Source organism: Hydra vulgaris, chromosome 04 (assembly GCF_038396675.1).
Source record: "Hydra vulgaris chromosome 04, alternate assembly HydraT2T_AEP".
NCBI classification, from domain to species: domain Eukaryota; kingdom Metazoa; phylum Cnidaria; class Hydrozoa; order Anthoathecata; family Hydridae; genus Hydra; species Hydra vulgaris.
Window position 1 is genome coordinate 37,652,501 of NC_088923.1, and position 27,572 is coordinate 37,680,072.

A 27,572-nucleotide genomic window follows, 5' to 3' on the forward strand; every position below is an offset into this window, starting at 1 on the left:
GCCTACGCAAACATTTTCAAGACCAAAAACTTAAACTTTTGTCTAACGTTAAGGCCAATTATTAACAAAACTGTAGGTAACAATTACTGTGGCAATAAACCACATGTAAAAATAAACCAAGGTTATGAGCAAAATTCATCGAAGTCAATAAAAAAACATACTTATAGATATATATGAAAGCCAAAAACAAAAATACATAAAAATAAAGAATGAAAACTTTTAATTCTTTAACTTTAAGGACAAGGCCAACAGTTTCAAGGCCAAGACCAAGACCAAGGCCTTAATTTTTGGCCTTAAGGCAAGGCGAAGGACTAACAACTCAGTATATGTTATATAATATATATAATATATTTTTTAGATTTTTAGATATATAAATTAGATTGACAAAATTATATACCAATATGAGAATAAATTTATATTTTCGTTTTAAAGTGTAGTCACTGATATAACATTTGTAATCTGCAAAACTTAACTTATTAAGTTTAAATTTGTAACGTTTAATGTAAAAATGTTAAATGCATTAAAAACTGTGTTTTGTGTTTAGTATATTGATTTAAAATAACAACTCAATTATGATTTCTGAAAAACCTATTTTGGCTGTTTTAGTCTCAATGAATATCTAGAAAATTAAATCAGTTTTCTATAAAACCAACTTAATTTGATTATCAGGATATTCAAACAGGTTTTTCAGAAATCCAAATTATTTTAGTTTTCTAAAAAACCAAAAAAATTGGTTTTTTAGAAATTTCAAAATTGGCTTCTTTCTTGGGACATCCCATAAAACCAAATTTAGTTTCTTAAATTATTTTAAAATTATATAAAAAATTTAAAAAATATATATAATTATATAAAAAAGTAAAAATAAAAAAATAAAATCAATTCATCAACAAAAAATCAAAAACAATTTTTTTTTAAATAAAAAAGAAAAAGAAAAGTTTAATGATAAATTAATCAGGTAATTGACACAGTTACTATTTTATTTTAATTTTATGAGAAAAATATATAAACCTATCAAGTTTGAATTGTCTCTGATCACATTATTATTAAATTAAATTAATTGGTCACATTACTAAATTAAGATATGTATACGAACCTAAACATTAATATTAAAAACTAATTTAAGATTTTAATGACTTATAAAATGATTGCAACAAGAAACAATGATTGCATTTTTGACAGACACACACAGATATATATATATATATATATACATATATATATATATATATATATATATATATATATATATATATATATATATATATATATATAATGCTAAAAAACATTTCCACAACAAAAATTAACTAGTTACATATAAAGCATACTTCATACCTCAAAACTCCAAGAGGTCTTGGGACAATGCTCACAGTCTGTTCAATATTGTTATGATCAACAACATCACTTGCGTAGAAAACCTTAAGGTTCATTATTCTTTTTCCTAATGTAGAACCATTTGAAAATGGAAGTGTGCCAGATAACATATAACCCTATAATATGTGGTTGTTGTTTAGCAACTAATTTAAAGGAAATATATATATATATATATATATATATATATATATATATATATATATATATATATAATATATATATATATATATATATATATATATATATATATATATATATATATATATATATATATATATATAGATCTATAGTTTGTTGTCTTTGGGAAGAGCGGAAGGAAAAAAGTGATTCTTACGCCAACACATACGTCACTTTTAATTACTTTTGACTTTCGTCCAACATTTGCGTGTTGGACGAAAGTAAAAACCATTAATTTAATTACAAATAAATTGTTTTTTAATAAATCCACAATAACGCAAATTTAATTGACCAGAATGTTTTAAAAACATTCTGAATGTTTTTAACATTCAGAATGTTTTTAAATGGGCGAAAGTCAAAAGTAATTAAAAGTGGCGTATGTGTTGGCGTAAGAATCACTTTTTTCCTCCCGCTCTTCTTAAAGACAATAAACTATAGATCTATATATATATATATATATATATATATATATATATATATATATATATATATATATATATATATATATATATATATATATATATATATATATATATATATATATATATATATATATATATATATATATATATGTATATATATACATACAGTGACTTGCCATATTATTAGACTTGGTGAAAAAAACAGACAAAACACCACTAAAAACCTTTCTCCTCACATATTCTTTTTCTCTTTCATTATTTTTTACGTTGGCAATATCGCCAATGATGTTATTTCATAAATGGCAACATTGTTTATATCTTTTATTGTCATTCTTATCATATGTTGTCAGTTTGAACACTGCATAAAACAGTTGTTTGAAAATTATTGGAATACTTTGTTCTCAAAATTATTTTGTGACTAATATCGTATATTTTATTAATCACAAAGGTGTGTATATCATAATGTTCACATTTTTTAAACAAAAATATATAAAATTATTTTTTTATGGTTAAGTATACAATCTTATTAAATATTATCTTCTTTTTTTTAGCAATGGGGAGGGCTTGTAATATTTCTCCATGAAAACTAGGTGAAATTCGTGGATTATTAAAAAATACAATCATGTCGCAATATAAGTTACCTGAGATACTCAACATTTCTCAAACCACAGTGAAGAGAGTGGAGCAAAAACTTGATTTTGACATACCTTTACAACCTGCTCGTAAAGGTGCTTGTGGCAGAAAAAGGTTAACAACACCCAGAACTGACAGAAAATTTAAGGGTATTTGTCTACAACAAAGCAAGCACCCTTTCAACTTATTGACCAAGATTGTTAATGAACAGGGAGTCAATATTTCCTAACAAATAGTCCAGAAACCTCTTAAAGAATTTAGTTTAACTTCACATCGGCCAAAATGTAAACCAAAAAGTTAACACCCATTATGGTGAAAAAATGTCTAAACTGAGCATAAAAACTTCATAGAGAATGATTGGAAAAAGTATTGCTGAAAAAAAATCTTTTATTGTAAAGTTTTACTTATTTTTGGTATCTTTTTTTTAGATTTACTTTTCAGATGAGTGTATTTTTCAAGTCATGAGTGGCAAATCTAGCTTTGTTAGGAGAAAAGTGGGTGAAAATTTTTATTCAGATTGCATTGTGCCAACAGTAAAGCATCCTACATCCGTCATGGTGTAGTTGTTAATTTATTTTTGAGGTACTGGAAGGCTGCATATAGTAAAAGGGACAATGAGACTAGATGAGTATTGGAAAATTCTTAATGATAGACTAATACCACAATTCGCACAATGGTTCCCAAATGAAGAAAAATGGCTTTTTATGCATGATGGGGCACCTTGTCACAGGGAAAAACATTTTCAAAGATTTTGAAAGAAAAAAACATTGACGTCTTGGATTGGTTTAGAAATTCTCTGGATTTAAAATCAATTGATATGTATGGACGCTGCTCAAGCAGGAAATGGTTAAAAGTACAATAACAATAAAGCAGGAGTTGATTGAAAAGCTTATATATGTGTAGGAACCACAGTGAAGAGCTGCAAACAATGGTTAAAAAGTGTTTTTTGAGTATGCTACGGCGCATACAAAGTGTAATTGCACAAAAAAAGGGACATCATACAAAATATGATCTATATAACTCTTTCAGGATTTTTTTAATCATTTTCCATTATTATCTTTTAAATATATGTATTTGATTTTTAATAAACATTGATTTTTTTATATCCACGAAAATCATATTTACTACGTAAAAATGATTTTCGTGATTTTCGATAAAACGTAAATTTGTTTTTTTCTTGTTAAGTCTAATAATATGGCAAGCTATGTATATATAAACATTAGGCCGGATCATAACTTAAAAAAATTTGGAAAATTTCTTCCGGAATTTCCAGTAATTGGCTTTCAAATACGCTGAATGCAATGCTGCAAACCGTTTTTCGCTACTACTTTGCTATACTTTGTATTTTTACCTTTGAAGTTTTTAAATAAATTAACTTAAAAACGCTCATTTGTTACATAATTTATTGATTGAATTTATAATAAAATTCAAATTATTTGAACAGTCAAAACAATATATCATTAGCAAACGTTGATTAGAAACTATACTTAAATGTTCTTAAATTCAGATTTTGTGTCAAAGTGAGGCATCAACTTGCGGCGCTCCAGTTGAACGCGAATATAGCCATCACGATTTTCATGACCATAAACTTTGGATGCTGATTCAGTCACAATTTTAATCACACGTTCAACACTTTGATTGTGACATGGAAATGGCTCAATGTCAATAACTATGTCTTCAACTGACGAAAGCCATGCCAATATTTGTACAGTTGGAATATGTTTTGTCAGAACAGGTTCCAAGCGGGGCTGTGTTTGCCAGTCAATCAGTTCTTCATAACTAGTCGCTTGAAATCGTATCTCAGGGAGTTGAAATTTTCGATTTGGTATGTCATCTTCACGAGCACGAAGAATTCTCTTCAACGCAAGCTTACGGATCACTTGACGGTTGTCTTTGAGCATAGCCAGAATAATGCTCTCGATATGAGCCGGGTAGCTATTGCGCTTCAAAACTTGCTGAACAATTATTCGATAACGCACAGGAAGAAATCGTGATGTTTCTATCATTTTATAATAGTGTGGAGCAGCATTCCAGCAGTTTGAATGTTTCTTAATGTCAAACCAAACAACCGCATATGAATTCACAATAAATTTAGCCAAAAGTATTAGTTCATTTGATGGATCTTCAGTAGATATATAGAGGCGTAGAACACGGTTTGCTAGTGTCAACCACCTTGCATGGTTTAGTCGCCCAGGTGTTCTAGAATTAAATCTATCTGGTACAACACCTGTCTTCACCGCATTAACAATTTCGAAAAAGTACAGTTGATCACTGCTTAACAACTGCTTATTGCATATAATAGGTTCACCAACAAATATGGCAAAGCTGACTATGGGTTTCTGAACAGACATTGAAATAGACTTGCCAATTGGTCCATTAAATGAATGGGGTCCAGTTGTTGCACCATCTAAGGAGTGAAAAAGATGTCGCAAAGGAAGCTCGTTCAGATGTAAAAGACAAATGGACCAGTGCAGTGGTCGACCAAGTTCAATTTCCATTCTGCGTATAACTCCATTGTTTAAACCAGTATTAACGTTAGTTGAATCAGAACCAATACAAACAAGGTTCGTGCAGTCAACAGTATCAATTATTGAATCTGCAATGGATTTGGCTGATCCACTTGTTGGCGTACAATGATCAACATACTTTGAATTTGGCTCTGATAAAATGGAAATATGTTCCTCAGAAATCACAGTCTGCCTATCCCCCTCAAGTTTTAAAGTCTGATCTTTCCTTCCATCAAAATACAATCCAGTAATTCTACAATCAGCATTTTTACAGGATGTTCTCAGTAGTTTTCGTTCTCTGCGAATTTTATTCCGATCCACTGGCCCCATATGTTCTATACCAAAATCAACCAGAGTTGCTGATACAATCGCGGCAACTGCTCTATCTGATATGCCAAAACCATCTGCTTGTAGAGCAATATTTTTTAAACAACGGTTTTTCAGACGAGTAGATGTGACTTCGGTATCGACATCTGATACGGAAGGGGAATAAGTTTCGGTGTCAGAATTGTTGTCTGTTTCATTATCTGATTCATTATCAGATGCTTCAACGACTCTGGCACACTTAACTGCAGTCTCTTCCTTTGATAATGAAACAGATTTTCGTTTTAAACGCCTCTCAGCACGTGCGGATTCCTTCTTGTCGATTCCAGCTATTCTGCCAACACGTATAGTGCGTTGATCAGTTAGGAAGTCATGCTCAATTGCTGGCACCTTCAGAACCATTGGACAGCAACAAGACGAAAGTTCTTTGCATTTACACGAACAAATGTCAAACAATGTGTCAAGATCTTTTTCTATTTCATCTTGTTTGACTGTTGCAGACTTTGATCGAATCACTTTCTGAACATTGCCTATGTACTTCTCCAGCTGTAATTCTATGCCTCGAAGACTTATAGTAGGAACTGATGCTTTAATCCATATCTGAGAAAGTTTCTCTGCTAGTCTCTTACAAACAGACCGTAGTGGTTCAGTTTCATAATTCTTCTCAGACAAGTATGCTTTGCCTACTTGCTTGTGGGTTGGCAAGCAAAAATTGGGTAATTCACGACCTTCTCCAAAAAGTATATGACGATTCTTTGAAGCTTTAGATCTTGAAATCATTATTGTTTTACAATTTTATAACATATCAGAATTTCAGTTAATTTCTAAAAATACAAGATGAGACGGATAAATTCTGCAATCAGTTGATAAAAGCAGAAATTAATAAACAATCATATAAAAATAGAATAATATAATAATAATAATATAATAATATAAAGTTATAATAGCGTTGGAGTTAATCATATCATTAGGGTTAATTTAGTTAGGTAGGTATAGGTTTGGTTCAATTTCATAACCTTGGGATTATATCTAGTATTAGGGTTAAATGCATGTTTCAGTTAATGCATGTACTAAAGTAAATATACTTAGCATATAAAACCTTAAAACTTAAAAATGCAAAGTATAATCAATTCTTTAGAAATATTTTTTTTGTAAATATTAAACAACACTATATCACGCCACTTTTCACAAATTCTAAAAAAAATTAATTTTTATGATCCGGCCTAATAAACATACACACAAAATATAAATAAGTATATTTATGCATATATATATATATATATATATATATTTATATTTATATATATATATATATATATATATATATATATATATATATATATATATATATATATATATATATATATATATACTCTTGTATGGTAGTTTTTATGTTTTTACAATAAAATGTCAATTTTATTGTAAAAACTTTTTTTTTTTTTATTATTATTTTAAAGACTGGAAAAAATTTAAAACTTTTTTGGAAAAATTTTTTAATTATTATTTGATAGACTACCTGCCCTAACCAAACCCTCAGTCAATGTAGCAGCACTCCATTGCGAGTCAGACTATAAGATAGTGATGTAGCAGCACTCCCTTGTAGTAGTAGGCTATAAAATAGTCAATGTAGCAGCACTTCCTAGTAGCAGCAGGCTATAAGATAGTTGAAGTAGCAACACTCCACACATGTTTTTAAAGTAAAAAATAAAAATAAAAACATTCAGAATGTTTTTAAAAACATTATAGTCTTTTAGTTTGTGTTTTTTTAATCTTAATTAGTTTCTGCAATTAATTAATTTTGTTATAATCTAATCTTAATTTTGTCAGTTTAAATACCACAGACAATCGAAGAGCTGTTTTTTACCACAAACTGTATATCTAAGCCCTTAACTATAGTTGTATGTATATATATATATATATATATATATTTTTAGCCAAAAAAATTTTTAACAAATATGAGTAAATGTTAAATATTTAAATAAATATATATATATTTAAATAAATATATATATATATTTAAATAAATATATATATATTTAAATATATAAATATGCATAATAGATATATACAAATATATACATATATATATATATACACACATATATACATATATATATATACACACACATATATATATATATATATATATATATATATATATATATATATATATATATATATATATATATATATATATATGTAAATTATGTTAGTGTATTTTACAAATAGAGTGCTCAATGTTCTTAAAGAACAGAGCAATAATTAATTAGTAAAAAACTAAAGTTAGATAAGTGTTTTTTACTAATTTATATATATATATATGTATACACATATATAAATATATATATATATATATATATATATATTTATTGATAAATGTTGTATACTGCTGGAAATACAACTCTCGTCTGTTTAAGAGTGATCAATATCTTTTTGAAAAAAATAGATCAAATAATATTAAAATATTTTAAATGAAAAAATACAACTTTATAATGGAACTTGAAGTTTCATGCTATTCGGCAATCATCAGCAATATAATTCAAATATAAAATAAAAACCGTTATAAAAAATACAAATTTAGCGTTGCAACGGCATCTGACGTCAAGTTTACGTGATCCGATATTTGCTAATTGCCGGAATCAAAGTTAGAATGTAAAAATTTTTTCCTATGCCTACAAGCGGAAACCAATTCACTTTTTTTATTAAGTAGTAAACCACTATCAAAATTCATAATAAAATATTTTTCACTGATGCAAAGGTTACACTTTTTTGTAGATGGATTATAAGATTGGCATCTTTTAATCATGTTATGATAACAGTGTTATGATTTAATATAGAAAAGTATAAAAAAATCAAATTTGTAAGTAATTAAACTTTTATTTTATTATTTAGTTTAACATGTCTGGAAAGATTAGACTTTATTTTGCTGGAAAGATTAGACTTTGTTTTGCTGGAAAGATTAACATGTCTTTTTATTTTCAAAATTATTTAAGTATTCCAAAAAAAATGTTTAAATATCGAATAAAACACGCAAATATATTGGAATATAAAAATTCAAATACTCAAATAGAATGGCCTTTTCTTTATATTAAAGATTTTTATTCTTTAAAAAAAACATAAGGATATTTTAAGTGCATATTTTTGTTCAACAAAACATTAACATATAGGTATGTAATAAAAATAATTCACGATAATGTTTCTATGAAATATATAATTTTTTGAAAATATATTTATCTTTCAGATAAATCATGTCATCAGTTTGGAAATTTGCTGTCCAGCATAAAAATCTAAATTCAAGAATTGTATGAAGGTATCTGAAATAGATGCGGCTCTGTTGTAACATACTCCAGTGGATCCACAACTACTTTTCAGAATCATACTTTGAGTCATGGAATAGTATGTTGACTGGAGAATCAAGTAGCAGCTCAAACCCACTACCGGAAAAAAACAAAACAACCATGGACAGTTATTTAAAAAAACGAGCCTTAAAGAAATTGTAACTGATCTAGCTACAGATAGTGTTTCGATTAACGATAAAATGGTGTCAATCTATAAAACTGGCCTCATTAGGATTTATGGTTCCTATTCAGCTGAATGTTTAATACAAAATATTAAGGATCATTTGAACTCATTTGGTCTCTGCATGAAAAGAGATGTAGTAGGTTCTACTCAAGATGGTGCAGCAATCAACAAGAAGCTCATGCAATTAACAAATATTGTTGATCAGTTTTGCTTTAATCATGCAATTTATCTTGGTGTATGCGACACATTATACAAGAAAAAAATATAAAAAAGATGCAAACATTCTAAGTTCCAAGGAAACGGCCAGTGATTCAGAAGAGGATGAACATGGAATTTATGATGACAATTTTAGTTTTGAATAGTAAACAAGGAGATTAATGTTGACTACTCTGAACATTTGATGAATGCACAATAAGGAGTGAAATTCATAAAAATCTCAAAAGCTTTTGTTGTGCTGCAAGACAGGCAAAAGAACAGAAAATTTTGAAAAAATTTACAATGCGATTCTCTCTATAAAGCCCACATCAACAGATGACAAACGCATTTTTTCAAGCTGCACTAGTTTCTGCACAAAAATGAGATCACGATTATCTGATGAATTGTTAAAATCTTTAGTTTTCTTGACATTTTTTACAATAAAAATAAGTCATTATAAGTTTTATTTCGAAATATAAATACAATGTTAGAACACTTTGTTTTAAAAACTTTTTAATAAACAATGCAAGAAAAACCTAGATAAGTTTTATTATTTAACAAGAAAAACCAAAAACCATGGTTAACAGCAGCTTTATTTTTAATTAAAACCGAAACTGCGGTTTTTTATAAATTCGGTTTTATGGAACCCCTTAAAGTTAACTATATTTGTAATAACTTTAACAATAAAAAAAGAAAATATCTATATCAAACTGCATCAGTACTTTTGTAATTCAACTCACCCCAGTAAAATGGTGAGGTTTGTTTACTTTTAAATGTTTTAAGTTGTTTTGTTGGATTCCATACCCCCAAAATATGTAAATGTACAGTACACATAGAGCAGAAACACTTTAAGAATGTCATTTAAATCTTTGAATGGTGTATAAGTCAGAAAATCTGAAACTTAAAATTGCATGCAACGGGTGCTTTTACATGGAATCGCCACATACACATAGATTAAATTAAATTTTTTTTTTAAATATCTTGTTAATTAAAACGTACGGATTAAAGTGGTATAATTTTTTTAATCTAATTCTAATTAAATAGCGTTTAACTTATTAAAAAACTGATGAGTACTTATAAATCTTCTTTAAATAAATTGGACACAATTTAACGACCACTTTCAAATCTTTAATTTGCGCTTATTAAAAATAATAATCCTTTTTTTTTTTTAACTGTCTTTGCTTATTACGTTGGCTATAAAATAAAATGTCGAAACCTGAGTTTCGATATCAAATAAACATTTATTTTTTCAATTGCAATAAGGATATAAAAATATTGCAAAAATGCGTGCAAAGATCGAAGAAAAAGACAGATACGAGGCTCTTGTATTAAAAGAAGAAGGCTATAGCATCAGACAAATAGCAGACAAGCTCGGAAGGTCTCACTCTTGCATTATTAACATAATTCAACAATACAAAGAGACCCGGTCAATTAACGATCGTCATAGGACTGGACGCAATAAAATTTTAAATGACCGTGATGTTCGCTCGTTAGTGAGATTAATGAAAGAAAACAGACAAGCATCATCTACAGACTTACCTACGAAATGGACACTGTCAAATGATCTGAAAGCAAGCCCTAGAACTGTGCGAAGGGTCCTCCACAATTTAAATTATTTATGCCATGCTGCTGCAAAAAAACCACGCTTAAATGAAAAACAAAAATTTACCAGGAAAGAGTGGTGCAAACTACATAAAAATTGGTCAACAGATCAGTGGAGCCGTGTGGTCTTTAGTGATGAAATGAATGTTGAGGTAGACAACAGAAAAGGTCGCGTAATGTTGCGTAGACTTCCAAGCGAACGGTTCAATGAATCATGCATTTTGAAACGAACAAAACAAGGCAGTGGTTCAATAGGCATTTAAGCCTGTATGAGTGCCTGTGGAGTTGGCGTTTTTCATTTATTCGATGGTAGACTCAACAAAGAAAGGTACATTGAAATTTTGAAAAACTCGCTTATTCCTAGCATTGATTTATGGCAGTTGCAAGATGGATTTATTTTCCAGCAAGATAATGCGCCATGTCATAAAGCGCATGTTGTTAGCGATTGGTTCAATTCTAATAAAATTCAAATGCTTCCATGGCCTGCCAATAGTCCAGACTTGAATCCAATAGAGAATTTATGGTCGTGGCTTGATCACAAGCTTGGTAAAGAACAACTTTACAATTTGGAAGATTTGAAATCTTCTATCTCTCATCATTTAAAAAATGTGCCTGATGAAGTAATCAAAACTTTAATGAATTCAATGCCAGAACGAGTACAAGAGTGCTTGAAAACAAATGGAGGAACAACACGTTTCTAAATTATTTTTTTATTGCTTTTTGAAATATTTTTGAAACTGGTCTTAAAATTTTGTCCAATTTTTTTTCCCATTTATATTTTTTACTAGTCAGTTTTTTAATTTTTTAACATTATTTTGTAAAAAAATTATAAATTCTTTTATAATAAATATAAAATACAATAAAAATTCTTTCTAAAAATGTTTTTCTTTTTTTGATACCTTTTTCCAAAATAAAATTATACTAAGGTTAAAAATAAATTTTGAAAAAAAAATGAGTGGTCTTTAATTTTTGGCCACCGCTGTATACAACCCTTGGAATTAGGAAAAATGAGGTCGGCAATAATTTGCCAACCTCAATCTTTTTGAGGTCGGCATCAGGTCGGCAAAAATTATTTGATACAAAGGTCTAACCATAAAACATAGAAACGAGGTCGGCAATTTTTTGCCGACCTCAAATACTTTCAGGTCTGCATTGCCGAATGCTGACCCTAATTCCGAGGGTTGTGTATATATATATATACATATATATGTATATATATATATATATATATATATATATATATATATATATATATATATATATATTATATATATATATATATGTATATATATATATGTATATATATATATGTATATATATATATATATGTATATATATTTTTTAAATATCTTCGCTTCCAACAAGGCTACAAGCAACCACTATTAGAATTGGAAGTTACTGGAAGAGAAAAGATGAAGATTGTACAGCAAGATAACAATTGATAGACAACTTAAAAGGTTGCAAATTATATGAATCAGGAAAGCAAGATGAAGGAAGTGAATTTCAAAGAACTGATGTTTGAGGAAAAAAACTATAGGAATAAGAGCTTCGATTGAAAATTGGTTTCAATTGGAAATTGCAGCAGCACAATGTGAGGAAAACCATGGAGAAGAGTGAGGCTGGACCTGGAATCATCGAGAGGGAATAAATTCCCTCTCGATGACACACAGATTCCTTGCCTACTTGAATTCACAAAATTATGTAAGAAACACATTTGTCAGCAGGAAGACAAAAGATTTCTACCCAAGGGCCATCATGAAGAAAATCACGGAAAGAGTCCCAGCCAGCTTTAAGGTAGTTGTAAGAGGAACAATGATAGGGGGATTCAGATGATGAAGAATGAGATAATTTTAGAGAGATGAAACCATGATCAGAACCACATAAGGGTGAATGTGGAGATACTGAGCATTGACTAGGATCAAACACAATACATAAGTTGAGTAGAGAAGGTAAATGATTCGGGTTGTCTGGAAAGCGAGTTGGAAAGTTGACTATATGAGTTATTGATTGAGAAAGTCAAAAGTTGAGGGCTTTAACATCTGTAGAGTCACTGACACTAGAGCCAAGCCATTCAATGTGATGATCAATAAATTCACCAACAACAACAATATTGGCTGATGGATAAAAAGAGAGGGCTTGGTCAATATGATCAGAAACAACATTGAAAAGAGTGCAGTCTTAAGATGAAGGAGAGCCAAATGTGGACTTGACAATGCACACCAAAAGTATGAACAAGGACACCATTCATGCGCAACATGGGACTGTTAATACTTTGATATTTTTCAGCTGTTAATGGAATCAGCCTCTCTGAGAGCTACCACAGGGTTCGGGAAACCTGATTACCAGCCGGCCTCAGAACCATAAAACTGAGTTTTAGAGCTGTACCCTCATTAGGAGATAATAGAATGAGTTGCCTAGTCATAAAAATAGAGTCACAATCAAGACCCACGCATTGAGTCAAGAAGATCCAGCATTCAACATCCTAAACTGGAAACAATGTACTAAAAATACATCTGCATCAGTCTAATAGATGAAGAAGGAGTGCAAGGCTGGTCAACAGATAGAATCTGTTTACCTCTTCATATATATATATATATATATATATATATATATATATATATATATATATATATATATATATATATATATATATATATATATATATATATATATGTATATATATATGTATATATATATATATGTGTGTGTATATATATATATATATATATATATATATATATATATATATATATATATATATATATATATATATATATATATATATACAGTATTGTGAAAAAGTTAAGAACCACTAAATTAAAAAAAAAAATTTTTTCAAATAAATTTAATTAATTTTTATTCTATAGATAATAAAATAGTCTTTTTTTTTCAAACATTAAATATAGCATAAGAAAAAAGAAAAAATTTTTTTTTTTGAAAGTTAGTTAATAGAACCTATAAAAAATAAGGATTAAATATGGGGAACGGCGGAAACGTCTTTTTAAATTTATTTTTCCCTTTTTTTTTTAATATTCTTTTAATGACCTGAGTTATTACCAAAGAACCAATAAAAACATTTGAAAAAAATTAATTTTTTTAAATACTTTTAAAAAAAGTATTTAATTTCAAACAAAAAAAAATTCTTTCCTTTTGAAAAAATGAGCAGAAAAGCTATTACCTATGAAGATCGTGTAAAAGTGGTGCATTTTCACCAGGAAGGTAAATCCGCTCGCGAAATTGGAAGAATAGTAAAGCGATCACATAGTTCGGTGCTGACAATCATCAAAAGATTCAAAGAGACGAAATCTTACGTTGATCGCCATCCTTCTGGAAGACCGCGTTTGACCACACCCAATGATGATCGCCTTTTAATCAGGTTGGCAAAGAAAAATCGAACCATGCCGTCGCATGAATTAAGAAGGGAAGCTTTCAAATGGACGTCAAGCCTCGGCATCACTTGTGCATAGGAAACTATTAGCTAACTATATGTTATGGAAAAAAGCTGTTCTAAAACCGCGACTTACCAAACGACATATAAAAAAGCAAAAAGAATTTTGCCAAAGCGTCAAAGAATGGTCTAAACAAAAATGGAGGACAGTAATGTTCAGTGATGAGATGAATATCGAGGATGATAACCGAAAAAACCGAATTATGATTCGCAGGAAGCCTTCAGAAAAATACAATCACGATTGTATCGTTCAAAGAACAAAACAAGGTAGCGGGTCGGTTGGAATATGGTGCTGCATGACATATTATGGTCTCGGTATGTTTAAATTATTTGATGGTCGACTCAACTCTACTTATTATGTCGATATTTTAAATAACAACTTGTTACCGTCAATTGATGCACTTGAGCAAAGCGTTCCGTTCATTTTTCAGCAAGACAATGCACCATGTCACAGGGCTAAAATTGTCTTTGAATGGTTCGAAATTAAAAATATTGAGCGTCTAACTTGGCCACCAAATAGCCCAGATCTAAATTGCATTGAAAATCTTTGGAGTTGGCTTGATAAAGAGATTGCCAAGAAAGCACCAAGGAGCCTTGAGGAGTTGCACAATATTTTACCATCAATACTTGGAAATGTTCCCAAACATATTTTAGAGAATTTAATAGACTCAATGCCAAATCGTATAAATGAGTGCTTAAAAATTCATGGTAGAAATACGCGGTATTAGGTGGTAAAAATTATCGTTTTTTATTCTGTGGTTCTTAACTTTTTCACAATTTTTTAAAAATAAAAATTACCTATAAAACTTTAAATACATTTCTTATATTTGTTTAAAAGTTTTTATCACTATTATTATTTTTTATTTTGTTTGTCTATTTTCTAAAATTTATTATTATTATTCTTTTTACCAGAAAAATATATTCGGTTAAAAAAAAATTTAAAAATAAAAATAAATTATGATTTGTTTTTTTTGTGGTTCCTAATTTTTTCACAATACTGTATATATATATATATATATATATATATATATATATATATATATATATATATATATATATATATATATATATATATATATATATATATATATATATATATATATATATATATATATATATATATATATATATATATATATATATATATATATATATGTATATATATATATATATATATATATATATATATATATATATATATATATATATATATATATATATATATATATGTATATATATAAATAAATATATATATATGTATATATATATATATATATATATATATATATATATATATATATATATATATATATATATATATATATATATATATATATATATATATATATATATATATATATATATATATATATATATATATATATATATATATATATATATATATATATATAGATAAACAGGGCGGGGCAGAGAAATTTTATTATTTCAGTTTATAGTCCTGAAGCAATGACTGCGGTTATGAAGTTTGGGTAATGCCATTTGAGCAGGCATATCTTATAGTTTATATCCTTCTTGTTTCAGTAGCCATCATGGACTTGATGAAGGTGCACTGTGCATTCGCTGTTGAGATGTACTTTTGTAATGGGCATTTCATCATTGCTATGCAACGTGCATTTTGTGCCCGTTTCAATATTGAACTCGGTGGCCGTGTTCCTGGCCAAAATTTTTATATGGGTAAATAATTTTAGAGAAACTGGTGATGTGAAAAAGAAAAAACCTGGACTTCAACAAACAGGGAAATGACCTGAAAACATTGACATGGTAAGGCAATCTGTGTTGCACTCTTCTAAATGTTTTGCACATAAACATGTAGCTGCTGTTGGAATGTCTGCTTTTTCAATCAGACAAATTCTATATGATGAACTAAAATTCCATCCCTATAAATTGACAGTGGTACAGGATCTAAGCATTTGTGGTTTTGCTGCTCAAAAAAATGCATGAGAGGCACTACTTAACATTCCTCAAGATGCCATAGTCATGAGGAATGTTAAGTACTCATGAGGACCACTTTCATTTTTCGGGATGTGTTAATAAGCAGAACATGCGTTATTGGAACTCAAACAACCTCAGACAGCTTCATCAACGCCACTTACACTCGGAATGTGTTACTGTTTGGTGTGCGATATTGCAAGTTGGAATAATTGGTCTATGGTTTTTTGAAGAGAACAACCAAACAGTCACTGTGACTTCAGAACAATATGTCAATATGAATAAAGAACTTTTCTTGCCAGCAGGCAAGAAAAATTCTTTAGCTATATTGACATCTGCCTTTTTAAATTTTTGAAAATGCTCTAAAAATGTGCTGAAATAAAGTAATAAAGTGAGAAATTGCTTCTTTTTTATATATATATATATATATGGTGGATTCAAAAGGTAGCACATTCAATAAGAACAAGTTAAAATACCAGAAATTTTAAAAATTTCAATTGTAATAAGTATAATTTTTGATCAAAAGTGTAATTTAGGAGAAATTTTATGAGTGATGTCCTGACCAATTTATATAAAATTAACTTTAATATTTTCCCAGACATATATTCATTTATGGAAAAGGCCTATGAGACTAGTTTTAGATTGTTTAGGTTTTTTTTAAAAAATTTGAATGTAGTTATAAATGTAGCCAAAATATCAACAAAAAATTTTTTTTGACAATTTTGGAATTGTTAAAACTCCATAACCGCAGTCATTTATTTAATTTAAGTATGTTTATTAGACAACAGCAATTTTCAACTTTTTTTAGAAAAATAATTGCTTCAAGTGGGAGTACCTTAATTAGACTAAAAAACTATAATGAGCAAAGTTTGAAAGATACAATCCTTTCCAATTATATCTTATTTTAATTTTAATTTTTTACACTTAATTTATTGTATAACATAAACTAAAGTGAGTTATAACTAATAAATTTTTAAAATGAATGAAAACATCTTCTTGTATTTTTATGTATAATGAAACGTAAATAATTTATTTTTTAATTTTTATAATTTTTTAGACATGCTTGGGTCCTGTAAAAATGGGTCTTACATAAAAGTCATATAATTACATGAACTTATGTTAATAAAAAATTAAAAAAAAAAACATGGTTGCAACATATTTGGGTTTAGATATACAGATAACAAAAACTTTTTTAGACATTTTTGTGTTTTATTTAAAAAAAAAAACATTTAAATTTTTAGCTTAAAAACTTTAACTTAATGCAGAAAAAAAAAAAAATTTAGTTTTGTTACGTTTACTTACATTTAATGACACGTTTCTTTGTAATTCTACAAAAAATGGTATCTTTAAAGCGGTTTATTTATGTTGATTTTTCAAACTTATTTTTCAAATAAGATAGCAACTAGTTAACTTTTATTTTCTTAAAAACTATCTACTCCAGCTTGAAGCAATATAATACCAAAAATTGCTGGTGCCTAATGTTCATGTTTATGTCATATAAGAATATTTTCAGATTTACTGCTACTAGCCCAAATGCAATTTGGACTAGTAGTAGTAAATCTGAAAATTATTTACTATCTTTTACTAATTCTAATTTATCCATAGGTCTTAAGTTTCATTAATTATCTTTGTGTTCAAACATAATGACCATGTAAAATTAACACCCCCCTCATTTTAATGGGTGTGAAAACTTAACAATTTCAAAAACTTCTGAACACTAAGATATAGTTTAATGAAATTTGGAATATGACAATAAATTAAAATTTATTATTAGTAAATTAAAATATTTTAGGAGCCCATTTGCCTTTAGGCTAAAAGTGAACCTTTTGGAATACTTTATTTCCCCAGACTTGATGATAATTAGTATAACAAATGATAAAGCAAAATTTTATATTTGAAAAATGCAACTTTGAAAATATATTAACTATTTTAAGTGTAACAATATAAAGATATTTATCGGAGCTTATGTTATGTTATGTTAGCCTATTGTTTATATTGTCGTACATGTTTGTATTGTCGTATTATCTTATTACATTTATATCATTTTATATCAAAGTTGTGTATGACTGTTTCTTGAATATTTACTTTTAGACTTAATCTTTTTTTTTTTAATTTATTATAAAAGACTGGAAAAAATTTAAATTTTTTTTTTATTATTATTTGGTAGACTGCCTGCCCAAACAAAACCCTCAGTCAATGTAGCAGCACTTGTAGTAGTAAGGTAGTTGATGTAGCAACACTCCCTTGTAGCAGCAGGCTATAAGATAGCCGATGTAGCAATTTTTTAAAAGAAGAAGTTCTGGGAACTAAAATGGTCTGGATTGCATATCCTAATATTATCAGGAAAGTCATTCTTTTAAAATGTTTTCACGTTTCTGCTCAGTCTAATTGAAGGACCATCAACTGCATTATTCAAACAGTTTCCAAACTAATGGACATCATGAACCAAGAAACTTATTGTACAACAACCAATGAACTGTTTCAGGAACAATATTGAAAACTATACCACAGGAAATGCTTGTCTATTTAACAGGTACTCTTGAAACACAACAGCCAATGGACGGTTATCAGGAATTTTAATTTTAATCCTCCTGGTTTTGCAACTGATTTGATATATGGTTTCCAAGAAAGATTGGAAGTAAGAGTTAATCCTAGAAGATGAAGAGTAGATGACTCATCGAGTACATCACCGTTCATAAATATAGGAAGATCTAAATTATTGCGATAACGATTGGCTGAAAAAAATTGAGTTTTATCTGAATTAAAGTTCACCAGCCACTGAGAGCCCCATGCTGTTGCAGAAGTGAGATCCTTTTCAACCTTAAATGCCCCCTCCAAGCAATCAGAGGGTGTTGGTTTCCTATCACGTCAAGAATAAATGGTAGTATCATTAGCAAACAATGCCACCTTAGATGTGAGAATATCTGGAAGATTGTTAATGTAAATTAAAAAGAGTATAGGCCGAAGGATAGAACCTTGACAAACCCCTGAAGTTACAGAATAATAAGAAGAGTGCTGTCCATCGAGGACAACTTTTATACTACGATTGAAAAGAAAGGATTCAATAATCTTAAAGATGTTGCCGGATACACCATAAGAAGAAAGCTTATGGAGAAGACCAGCATGCCAAACTTTATCAAAAGCTTTTGAAATGTCAAGAGCGATGGCCTTGAGATGAGAGATTAAGTGAGATTGAGTGTTTGTTGAGAGATTAAGTGTTTGTTAATTAAAGGTTCAAAAACCTTGCTTATGATAGGAAGAAGACTAATGGGTCCGTAGTTAGACAAATCAGATCGCTCTCCAGAATTTTTGAAGATAGGGATAACGGATGCCGCTTTCCAGCGAAATCACTTTAGATACAGAAGCTGGAGTGATACGAATGTCAAGCAATGGATCAACCTGTTTGACAGCTATATCAGGTAGAACGCAACTAGTGGAATCAAGAGATGATATTGATGAAAAGTTTTTAGCAAACAATTCAGCTTTGTCTTTAGGTGAGGTGACAAAGTCTGAACTATACAAGAGAGGTGGAATTACAGATTTGCCCTTATTATTGATACTATTAAAGATTCTCCAGTAGTCACGAGAGCCTAATTTTTGAGATGAGATATGAGATTTCATGACCTGAGAATAGCGGGCTTTGGCGTTAGACAAAACCTTTTTACAATGGTAATAAACAGACGTCTGTTTTCTGGAGAATTGTTTTGCTGATAAATATGGAAGTGGCGGTTTCGATTGGCAATCGCAGCAGTACAGTGTGAGGAAAACCATGGAGGAGAGTGAGGCTTGACCAGGAATCGTCGAGAGGGAACAAAAGATTCTATGCCAGCCTGAATCCACGAAGTTATGTAAGATGCGCATTTGTCGATAGGAAGACAAAAGATTTCTACCCAAGGACCATCACGAAGAAAATCACAGAAAGAATCCCAGCTTTACTGTAGTTGTAAGAGGTACAATAATAGGGGGATTCAGCTGATGAAGAAGAATGAGATATTAGTTTTAGAGAGATCAAACTGTGATCTGAAGCACCTAAGGGTGAATGAGGAGAAACTGAGCACTGACTAGGATCAGAAACAAGACATAAGTCGAGTAGAGAAGGTAAATGATTCAGGTTGTCAGGAAAGCGAGTTGGAAAGTTGACTATTTGAGTTAGGGATTGTGAAAGGCAAAAGTTGTGGGCTTTAATGCCTGCAGAGTCAATGACACTAGAGCCAAGCCATTCAGAGTGGTGAGCATTAAAGTCACCAACAACAACAATATTAGCTGATGGATAAAGAGAGAGGGCTTGGTCAATTTGATCAGAAACACCATCAAAAAGAGTGCAGTCTTGAGATGAAGGAGAGCAATATAGAACAAAAAGAAAGGCAATAGAGTTAAGTGGTGCTAAACGAAAGCACATGAAAGAATAGTCTGTGGATTCAAATCTAGTTTCACAACAAATGGGTAAATTCTTATGAATGTAAATGCCCAGGCCAAGCAAGTGATTATTGGAGTCTTTACGAATTAAAGGAAGATAACCATTAACACTAAGATCGCAAGATGAGACAGCTGAACTCATATTAGTTTCACAAAGAGCAAGTAGGTCTGGTGAACTTTGCAAGAGATAAGACTCAACAGAAGAAAAGTTACTTCGAAGACCACAAATATTAGTAAATGAAAGGTTTAGAGAACTTGGTGATGATGATGGTTTTTTGTGTTTTATAGTTTTTGGTACTTTATTCATTTTAAAATTAGATTGAAGAACTTGACTCAAAGCATAGATAGTACTCAGAACACTGTTTAATAGCCCAAGCAATTGCCTCATTACTACTAATAAACCCTAAGCCGTAACAAAGGGGTCCAAATGTGGCCACTGCAATGCACACCAAAAGTACTAGGGACACCATCCATGCGCAACATGGCACTGTTAATACTTTGATATTTTTCAGCTGTTGATGGAATCAGCCTCTCTGAGAGCTACCACAGAGTTCGGGAAACCTGACTACCAGCCGGCCTCAGAACCATAAAACTGAGTTTTAGAGCTGTTCCCTCATTAGGAGATAATAGAATGAGTTGCCTAGTCATAAAAACAGAGACACAAGGAAAACCCATGGATTGAGTCAAGAAGATCCAGCATTCAAAACTCTAAACTGGAAACAATGTATTAAAAATACATCTGCGCCAGCCTAATAGATGAAGAAGGGGTGCAAGGCTGGTCAACAGATAGAATCTGTTTACCCCTTAAGTCTTTGCATAGGAGGCCTTCTACAAGACAGTAGCCGGATGCAATTTAACATCTGCCCAAGATGAGTATTTTTATCAAGACACCTAGCCTTTACTCAACCAAGAGCCCCAAGGCAGGGGGTGTTTTAAGTCGGAGTTGGCATCTCTTAGCCTTTGCCTAAAAAGGCGTATCCTACAAGGCAGCAGGACATGAAGCAGATTGTACTGGGTTACATGTTACCAGTAGCAGGATAAGCTGACCTGACAAAAAAGTTTAAACAGTTTACTCAGTTTTGTGGTTTAATAGTAAATAGTTTACTCAGTTTTCAAAAAAAGTTTAAATAGTTTACTCAGTTTTGTGGTTTTCATGTTTTGTGGTATAATGAATTTTGTATTATTTTTAATAACAATTTCAATGCCTTTTATCGAAACTTTCCTTTGTTCATCAAAACTAGTTTTCAGTTAACAATCAGACAATCTTTAATTATATCTGTCAAAGAAGAAAAAATTAATTTATTCCTAATTTTTTAATCAGTTTTTTTTTAATAGTTTATTTTCTAAATCTTCTGATATTTTTTTAAATATGTGTATTTAAAGCTTGTTCTAACAGGATACCAGAGAAATATTAGCATGGTAAACTCCTAATGATTTTTTTTGTCTTCCAAAAATCTATATTATCTATACATCAAACACATACAGTATTTAAAAATCAAAAATATATAGTATCAATAAACTTATTATAAGGTTAGTACCTCATATGCAATAACTATAACTCGAAAAAGAAGGGCTTGCATAAGCATATCTTCTAAGTCTGACAATGATGTTGTGTCATCAATCACAAGTATATAACTAAATTTTTCAATATATTCATCTCCATAACTAAAAAAATTAAAAACTAAATCACTTGATATAAAATAGATTTAATATATAACAGATTTAACCTGGTAATTAAGTATACAACTATTTAAATATACAATTATATACATACTATTAAGTATATAACTATATACTATATTTTGTGGTACATAAAAATGGTATAAACTACAGTAGATAAATATCTAAACTTGTGCAGTAGTGATGCGCTGGTAGTACGCTCCTTTATGCACAAAAATTACCAAGTTTGAACCATACCTTTAGTAGGTTTGTGCTCAACTTGTTTCTTCACACAGGGGCCTTGTTTATCAAAATTTGTGTTTCTGAGTGATAAGGTTGAGAATGAATTGTAACAACAGGGAAGTGAAAACAGGTCTCATTTAAAAAAGAAATGTGCGCACTTTTTAAATAAGAACCTTAAATAATAGATTGGTCATTTTACTTTGAAATTTAAATCTTATAACTATTAAATAACTTTTAGCTAAGTAAGACTTATTTAAAAGCTCATGATTATTTTTTTATATTTTATTTTATTATATTTCCTAATATATTTATAATCATATACTCTAGAATAATACTTAACTATTATTCTTATTTATTATTTATATCCTTATATATTATTTATATATTATTTACATTATATATATAAATCAAATCAAAATTAAAGAATTATTTCAAAGTAGACATTTATTTTATCCTTTAAATATCCAGAAACAGAACACTTAGAATAATTGAAATCTTCTACTCCTCTAATCTACCTTGCATTCAACTTAAAAATATGGTAAATCTATTACTTCATTAATAACTGTGTCATTAATTTTTTGATTGTAAATAATTAAAAAATTGCAGCAAAAAATATTATTTTGGAACAAATTATTAAACTATAACTAAATATAATTATTAATTAAACAATATTTTTGGTATTAAAAACTTAATCAGAGCATAGTAGTATACTTTCCCAAGCAGTACAATATGTTGGCCAACAATTCAAATGTTGTTCTGACATTAGCCCAACAAAATTTGCTTTTCAGGTTATATTTATATTCAGGTTACATTTTTTTTTAATGTAATCTGGGTAGTAAAATATGACAAATATGCGCTTTTACTTTTATTTTTAATTCCTAAATGAACATGAAACTTTAAAGTAGAAAATTTTTAAAATTTAAAAAATAACATCTGTTTTTAATGAAGTTATTTCTGTTCTAAAATAAAATTTTTACTCATAATTTATATAGATAAAATATACAAACAATGTTGATAAAGTTTTAAATCCTTTTAGATATATATTTAAATTGGCATAAACAAAAATTCAATGAAATCCCTTATAATCCTGCTATCGTAGACTGTAGCTTATATAAATATGAACTATAATCCATAAATTCAAAAGTCATCAATTTGAATTTCTTTTTAACCTGTTCTAACAAAAAATCTTAGCACACATATAACAAAATTAGCTAATATTTTAATTCAAAATTAATTTAATTCATTATAAGTAAATTTTAACTGTTTTATTTCAAATAATAATAGCTTAACATATATTAAAACTTTTCTAAATTTCCGAAGATCTGTTTTGAATAAATTTTTTTAACTGTTTGTTAACACCTTAATTTTTTACTATACCATTAATTAAAAATTTCTTACATAAAATTATAGCTTAGCAAAGTTAACACCCTTGATTGTTAACTTATAAGATTTACATCAAAATTAAATTAAAAGTAACGATAAAAAATTAAAAATTGCTCACTCACAAATAATAGATAAGGAATACTTTACACAGTGCTAGAAACATAAAATCAATGAATTCTGCAGCGATTCGTTTAGAAAGTGGGGCCAATTTGAAAACTAAAACAACAACAGTTGAATATGTCAGATAAAAAATAATGAAGTAACTACCAATGCCTGAAAGACTGTAGATTAATAGTATGAAATTTTGTTGTGGCTGCATCCTAAAATGTTGTTGAAAAACTTAAAATATAATGCATACCTGTCATTTCAAAAATTCAAAAAGAATTAACATTAAAAAGTAATTAAAAAGGTTTACACTAAAAACACTAAACTGGGACCCTAAAATATTTTGTGAAAAAAGGTTTATGAATAAAAAAAGGAGTTTGAATCTTAAGAAGTGCATCATTATGATTATATCTATTTTAAATCAAAATATTATTATATAGTAATCTAAAGTTTGTATACAGTTGGTGTAATACAGATAATAAAGGTATTTGTATCTTAAAATGCAGGTGATTAAATAGCCATAAAAATTTTGTTACTATAGCTAAAAGCTAATCTTCAAAATTTGACCATACCTTATAGTCATTTAAATTCCCTTGGGGTACTTGTTGCACTTACACTCTTTAATGAATCAGCAACAGCTCCACAAAATAAGGCCTGTTTTACCATGTGAACTTTAAAATGTAGGTTTTATTTTATGGCAATAACTTTGGAACAACTTTTTCATATCTGTTGAAATTTGTGTGATAATTTCTTAATTGTTTTATGTTAAATTTAAGTAAATAAATTGTATAAATGATTTTGAGATTTTCAGCTATACTTCATAATGTAGGTTATTTGTACCATAAAATGGAGGTAAGATTTTTTAAAGAACTAAAAAGTTATATTTTAAATTATTCATAATCCTTTTTAATTTTATTTTTACAGTTAAAGTATATTAAAGTGAGACCAAAGTTCAATCTTAGGTTAAGACCTAAAACTAAATATCAAGCAGCTTCTTACATAAACAAAATAAAACTGAATGAAAGCATTTTAGCAAAACTGTTCACAGTCATTTTAAATATAATATAACAGCAAAACTGTCCACAGTCATTATAAATATAATTGCATTCCTTCTGGTTAAGATTCATGGTAAAGCACCCCAGTCTAACTCAAAAAAGACAAGAAGGAGAGATTCTATAAACCATGCTTTAAACTGCATTAGAGAAATTGGTGAAAGCCATTCAAATGATGCCATTATAATGAAGAACAGTGAAAAAACTTCAGAAGGAGTGTGGTACAGTAAAATAGATACTAAACGGATGTTTAATCATGAAGAAATTCCACAGTTCATAAACTTTGGAGTTGACAGGAGTGCAAGCGAATTGGTATTTGCTAAAAGGGGAGAAAGTTGTCATCAAATAATCTGCAAGAACAGAAATTGTATTACTATTTACCTACTTGCGTCTTGTGCTGGGTACATAGTTATTTGCCATGTAATATTATCCGGAAAAGGAATAACCAGCAAAATGGCACCAAAATCTACTGTGGAAAAGATTTCAAATTTGCTTATATCAACTACAGAACATGGAGTAAAAGATCACAACTCTCTACTTAATTTCTATAAATTCTTTGATCGCAAGTTAACAGAGAAAAATGTAGAGAGACCTGTGGTGGTACTAACAGATGGTCACTCTTTAAGCTTTGACGCAAGTGTCCTTCTTTATTGTTGTGTAAAACAAATTTGTCTTTTTGTTGGTCTGCCAGACACAACAGGTGTAACAAATGTTGGATCAAGTAAATCATAGTTTACATCATCATTACTGCCAATGTAAATCTAATTTAGATTCTACCTGTTTAACCTTGAATATACTTTAATTTAATTTTTAGATTCTAGAAATCATTCTGGGAATATTTTCTTAGTGAAATAAATGTGCGCTATGTTAATTTACCCTATTTTTATGCATTAAAGTGTAATCCTATTGGTTTTATATAGATAGGTGAATTCTTACAAGATAAAGTTAAAATTTTAAAAATAACATTTATTTAAAAAAACTTTTTATCTCCTCTGAGGAGGTACTGTAAATCAGGATTAAAGTTAGAACCAGCAATTGCTTTGGGGTTCTTAAAAGCAATTAAACAGAAATGTATTTGTAGATAACTTATTTCTTTATTAGTTTCAATATTAAATTTATTTTATCAGTGTATTATTTCTGATATAATTTATGGATCTTTTTAAAGAATGATGTCACTGCTCAATATTTTTTTAAATCATTTTTCTGGCAACACGACCACTTTGTTTTACTCTTTTATAAATATTTTCAACACAGTGGAGTATGATGAGGAAGATTTGTCTTCGATTTTTTACTATTTTAAAAAGTTCCTAGGTGAACTTTTTTCTGTAAGATTGATGCACTAACTTAAATTTGTAAATTCATATTCTGTTAGCTTCTTGTTTTAATGTCATTTTCAAAGAAATGTGTATATTTTTTACAACACGATATATATAAAGATTATTAAACTTGTAAGAAAATAGGCAGTATCTTAAAACAAAAAAACTTGAGGGTGTAACTTTTTCTTAATATACAGAGTTTTCACAGATTTTTATTGAATTCCCATTAGTTTGATATAATGATATGATAATATATAGTCAAATACCAATATAGCGGACAATAGACATATATATACCAAACAGAAGTTAAGAGCATCTACTGATTTGCCATTAAACTAACAAATCATAAATATTTTTAAATACTCACAGAAATATATATCTAATTTCCCAATTATAGAATCGCTGTTATATATATTTAACACATAGCATAATTAGATGACAACTCAGCATTATTATCTGGTATAAACAGCGTCGTTGTAAAATATTAATAAGACTGATTTAAGAATAAAAGTTGTAGAAACAAAAAAAATATATTTAAAATCATTTTAAAAATTTAATTTATTTATATACTTACTAACTCGTTCTTCTACTTGTGGTTGTTGGTGTTGTGGTTGTTGTTGGGAGTTATTACGTTCTGTAGATTGTTGCTGATTTTGATACTGTTGAATTTGATTAGTTAAATTAGTTATTTGCATGTTCTTGTGAAGCATTTGTGTGTACAGCATCCATGAATATTCCATCCAGCACCAATTTTGATATGCTATGTACATTGTTATATCATCACTGTACTTATTATATTGATTAATTTCATCACTAATTTTGTGTGTGCCATTTTCTAACACATCTTTGATTTTCGGGTCACGACTAGAATCCATCTTGGGTTACAAAATCTATATATCTAATTGATATAAATCAAGTAAAAAATCATAAAAACAGCTAACCATTTAGTCTAATCTCATATTAGTTATAAAAAAAAAAAAAATTAATTTAAATAAATAAACTAAATTGTGTCATTTCAAACCTTTTAATAATTTTTCATTAAATTTGATTATAAATGTATTTATAAATAAGTTTATTTATAACTTATTACAAACTATTATTACAAAGCATAAATTAAAATTTCAAAAATAAGTTTTATACTACTTATGCACTTTACAATTATAATTACATATTATAATTATAATTTAATTATAATTATAATTAAGTGTTATAATTACAATTAAGTGTTAAGATTTTGTGTTAAGTAC

The 27,572-nt window shown here is 28.7% G+C and overlaps 1 protein-coding gene across 2 annotated transcripts in view; it reads right to left on the reverse strand.

The window, feature by feature from the left end:
• Positions 1-27,250, reverse strand: part of LOC100199969 (uncharacterized) — a 47,323-nt gene extending 20,073 nt beyond the window's left edge. Inside the window, exons 1-4 of one of the 2 annotated variants that reach the window (XR_010638228.1) lie at positions 26,900-27,250; positions 23,975-24,068; positions 22,106-22,232; positions 1,333-1,487 (exon numbers count right to left, since the gene is read on the reverse strand). Coding sequence is in view for 1 of the 2 variants with exons in the window: in XM_065796243.1 (XP_065652315.1) it covers positions 1,333-1,487; positions 22,106-22,232; positions 23,975-24,068; positions 26,900-27,200 (677 nt within the window). In the remaining variant the exon portion in view is untranslated. The remainder of the gene's footprint in view (positions 1-1,332; positions 1,488-22,105; positions 22,233-23,974; positions 24,069-26,899) is intronic. The other variant, XM_065796243.1, reaches the window with a different exon arrangement.
• Between the last annotated feature and the right edge of the window lie 322 nt (positions 27,251-27,572).